Raw genomic sequence first — 3499 nt, forward strand, 5'->3', positions numbered from 1 at the left:
CTATCCTACCCTTTTAAATTTTTTTGATTTAGTTGTATTTCTTTGTTATAATTTCAATTTTAAGATTAAATTTATTCCGATTTGCAACAACTTAATTAATTATTTAAATAAAACATTTATTGAAAATAAAAAAAACAACAAATTAAAAGGAAATACATTAAAAATACATCAAATACATATGAAACATTTAAAATTTTTAATCAAATTAATCAATCGCTTTCTCCGTATTCTTCAAAGTGCAAATTTCTTGAAGGAGTCCGTGCATTGCGAAGAGTTTGATCTTTCAAAATTTGTTTCTTTGCGTTTTTGTACCATTCTTTTCCTTGAGGTGTCATAGTCGATGTATTTGTGCTCATGATCTCCTTTTCCCATGCCAATGTCTCATGGAATTCTTTTTTTTCTGCAAGTTTAATCCTTGAAGGATTAAACGCTTCACTTTCATAGAATTTTTTCCCACGGTCAGTTGCTGCCTCAATGGCCTCCATCGCCCGTTGAGATTGTCGCGTTAATTCTTTGAGAGAAGTTTCATTTTGACTATCAACTTTTTTTTTTTTTTGTTTTGATTTGTCTCTTCCACAATCCGGTCTTTTGATGAACTGTGTCTTTGCATTTCAGAATCGTGTTCCCCCATGCCATCTTGTTCGTTTAATGGAGTTTGGAGACCCGTTATGAAAATTAGTTTGAGAGAAACCAGGTGTAGTTGGAATTGAATGGCGCGCCCATTTTTCGTAGTCTTTCAAAATAAACCACACATGATCAAATTTGAAGGGTTTATTATCTGAATACCTGGTGACATACAACTTCTTTGCTTGCTCCATCTGTAAAAGAAAAAAAAAATAGTTTGAGTTTAATCAATTATATTCTAGCTAAAATTGATATATATATATATATATATATATATATATATATATATATATAATATCTTACAATGTCCATTTCGTTAGTTCCTGATCTGTTCATATCCTCGGCTTGATTCAAACATCCACGAAATAAAGTAACTGCTTTATTTATAAGTTGCCAACGACTTGTAACACTTCTCATAGTTCGTGCCTGTAAACCCCGTGATCATCATCCTCGATTCTCAAATTGTTCTTTAATTTTATCCCACAATATGTTGCCGATTGATTTGTTCCGGTAATTGGATCAATTGAATTATCCAACCATGCTTGGCATAATAATGCGGTCTTCATCAATGCTAAATGATGATCCCTCGCTTGACATTGTTACTGAAAGAGTGAAAGAGAGAGAGAGATAAAGACAGTATTATTGATAATACAAAAATAAAATATTACTGATGTTTGCGGGAATGTGACTTTGAGAGAGGAAAAGACATTCTTTTTATAGGGTTAAATTGAATTATTGAATTTTACTTTCTTGTGGTCTGTACGCTATTGATTAGGGTCATTGGGTTGTGGGAAAGATTGTAATGAATTATGTAAGAAATTATTGGGGTGTGTGCAAGATAAAGAATTGTGGGCAAGATTGAAATGAATCATGCATGCATGGAATCTATTTATTGGGGTGTGTGCAAGATAAAAAATTATGTAAGAAATGCATGTAATCTATCTAGAGTACTAGAGTACCCATGTTGCATGTGTACTCTCCTGGCCCTCCACCAGCATATATAACATAACTCTCCGCAAGAAATTAAACCAATTTGCTATCTCACACAATTTTTAATATTTTCAATTTTTATTCCATAATTTATTTACTAACAAAATGAATTCTGATAGTGATAATGATTATGATTCTGTTTCCCAGAGAAGACGACGTATTGAAAGACACTTCATGCATGAACAAGAAGTGTTAACAGCAGCTGTACTCGCAATTCAAATGAATCTTGTTACAGCAGCTCATATCATTGAAAAATCTAATCAACCAACTCTTCGTATTGGGTCTGTCCCAGGACGCGCTTATAGGAACCGTAATAGGGCAATGGGAAATGCTCTCTTAAAGGCCGATTATTTCGGTGTCAATCCCACATATGATGAAGTTTTATTTCGGAAGCGCAACAGAATGAGCAGTCACCTATTCTCGAGGATTAGGAGTGGCCTTAAGGAACATAGTGATTTCTGGATGAAGAAATATGATGCAGCCAATAAACCCGGTTTGTCGTCACGCGGCAAAATAATGTGTGCGTTGCAAATGCTAGCAAACGGAAGCCCAGCTGATTCAATGGATCAGTATTTTCGTATTGCGCAGTCAACAACACTCTCCTTTGTTAAAATATTTTGCAAACATGTGGTGGAGAGATTTGGTGCACAATATCTGAGATCTCCAAATGAAGAAGACATTGCCAGATTACTCCGTGTTGATGAGTTAAGAGGTTTTCCTGGCATGCTTGGCAGTCTAGACTGTATGGATTGGACGTGGCAAGCATGTCCAATGGAATGGGCAGGACAGTATACTGGACGACATGGATCAACAACTCTTGTACTCGAGGCAGTTGCTTCTTTCGACATGTGGATATGGCATGCTTACTTCGGTTTACCAGGTACTAATAATGATGTTAATGTTTTGTGGTGCTCTAATCTTTTTCACAAACTAACATTAGGTCCGGCAAACTATTCTCTCATGGGTAAGGACTATACTGTCGGTTATTACTTGGTGGCGGATATATATATCCTCGATTGTCTACACTAGTGAAGGCGAAAAGGAATCCTAAATCAAGAAGAGATAAATTTTTACTGATGCAAGAATCTTATAGAAAAGACGCGTTGAACGAAAGCATTTGGGGTTCTTCAATCTCGCTTTGCAATTGTTAGAGGCAAAGCTCGCTTGTGGGACAAAGATGTGCTCCATGATGTTATGTCGGCGTGCATTATTTTGCATAACATGATTGTTGAGGAAGAACGACATAACTATTTGAACGCTTACATTTATGGAGACTCTATGAACCTATTATTAACCATGATTACTTTGAAAATCCTAATATAGCAGAAATTGTTCCCCGACCCAAAACCCCAATTCAGCTGAATTTCGCAGAGTCTTGCAACGCGTGGCATATGTGCATAATAGGCACGAGCATGTGGAATTAGAGCAGCGTCTGATTAACCATTTATGGGAATGGGGTGATCAGAATTAAGATGTTTTTATGTTGTGCATTTCTTATATGTTCCCAGTGAACGTTTACTCGTGCGTTTACTCGTGTATGTTTACTCGTGCATTTATGGGATGGTACCGCTTTGAACTAATCGTCCTTCGTGAAAAATCACAGGCCTTAGAACAGTAGGTTTGAATTACAACTATAAGGTGACACTAACTTGCAGTTCTTAAATCATTTTCCATGCTTGCGGAAGGATCTTGTTCTAGCAGCCTATCAGTTTTTTCTGATTTGTTAATGGAAATTTATGTTCATTTTTTTTATTTCAAGATGAGCTATTTCTACAATTGTGTTGAACTTCGGTTCTTTTGTTTGTGTTTTACATTTGTGCGTTTCTATAATGGTTCTTTAATTCATGTTTTAACCGAGTAATGTTTGTAATGTTACGAATATGGT

At 35.7% G+C, this 3499-nt stretch overlaps 1 protein-coding gene across 1 annotated transcript; it reads left to right on the forward strand.

Moving 5' to 3' along the window:
* Positions 1-1719: 1719 nt before the first annotated feature.
* LOC147488367 (uncharacterized) lies at positions 1720-2643 on the forward strand. The gene has a single exon (XM_086574355.1). It carries the CDS (start codon positions 1720-1722, stop codon positions 2641-2643), a length of 924 nt encoding a protein of 307 aa, XP_086430481.1.
* The last annotated feature ends 856 nt before the right edge of the window (positions 2644-3499 follow it).

This window comes from Coptis chinensis, chromosome 7 (genome assembly GCF_015680905.1).
Source record: "Coptis chinensis isolate HL-2020 chromosome 7, ASM1568090v1, whole genome shotgun sequence".
Lineage (NCBI taxonomy): Eukaryota > Viridiplantae > Streptophyta > Magnoliopsida > Ranunculales > Ranunculaceae > Coptis > Coptis chinensis.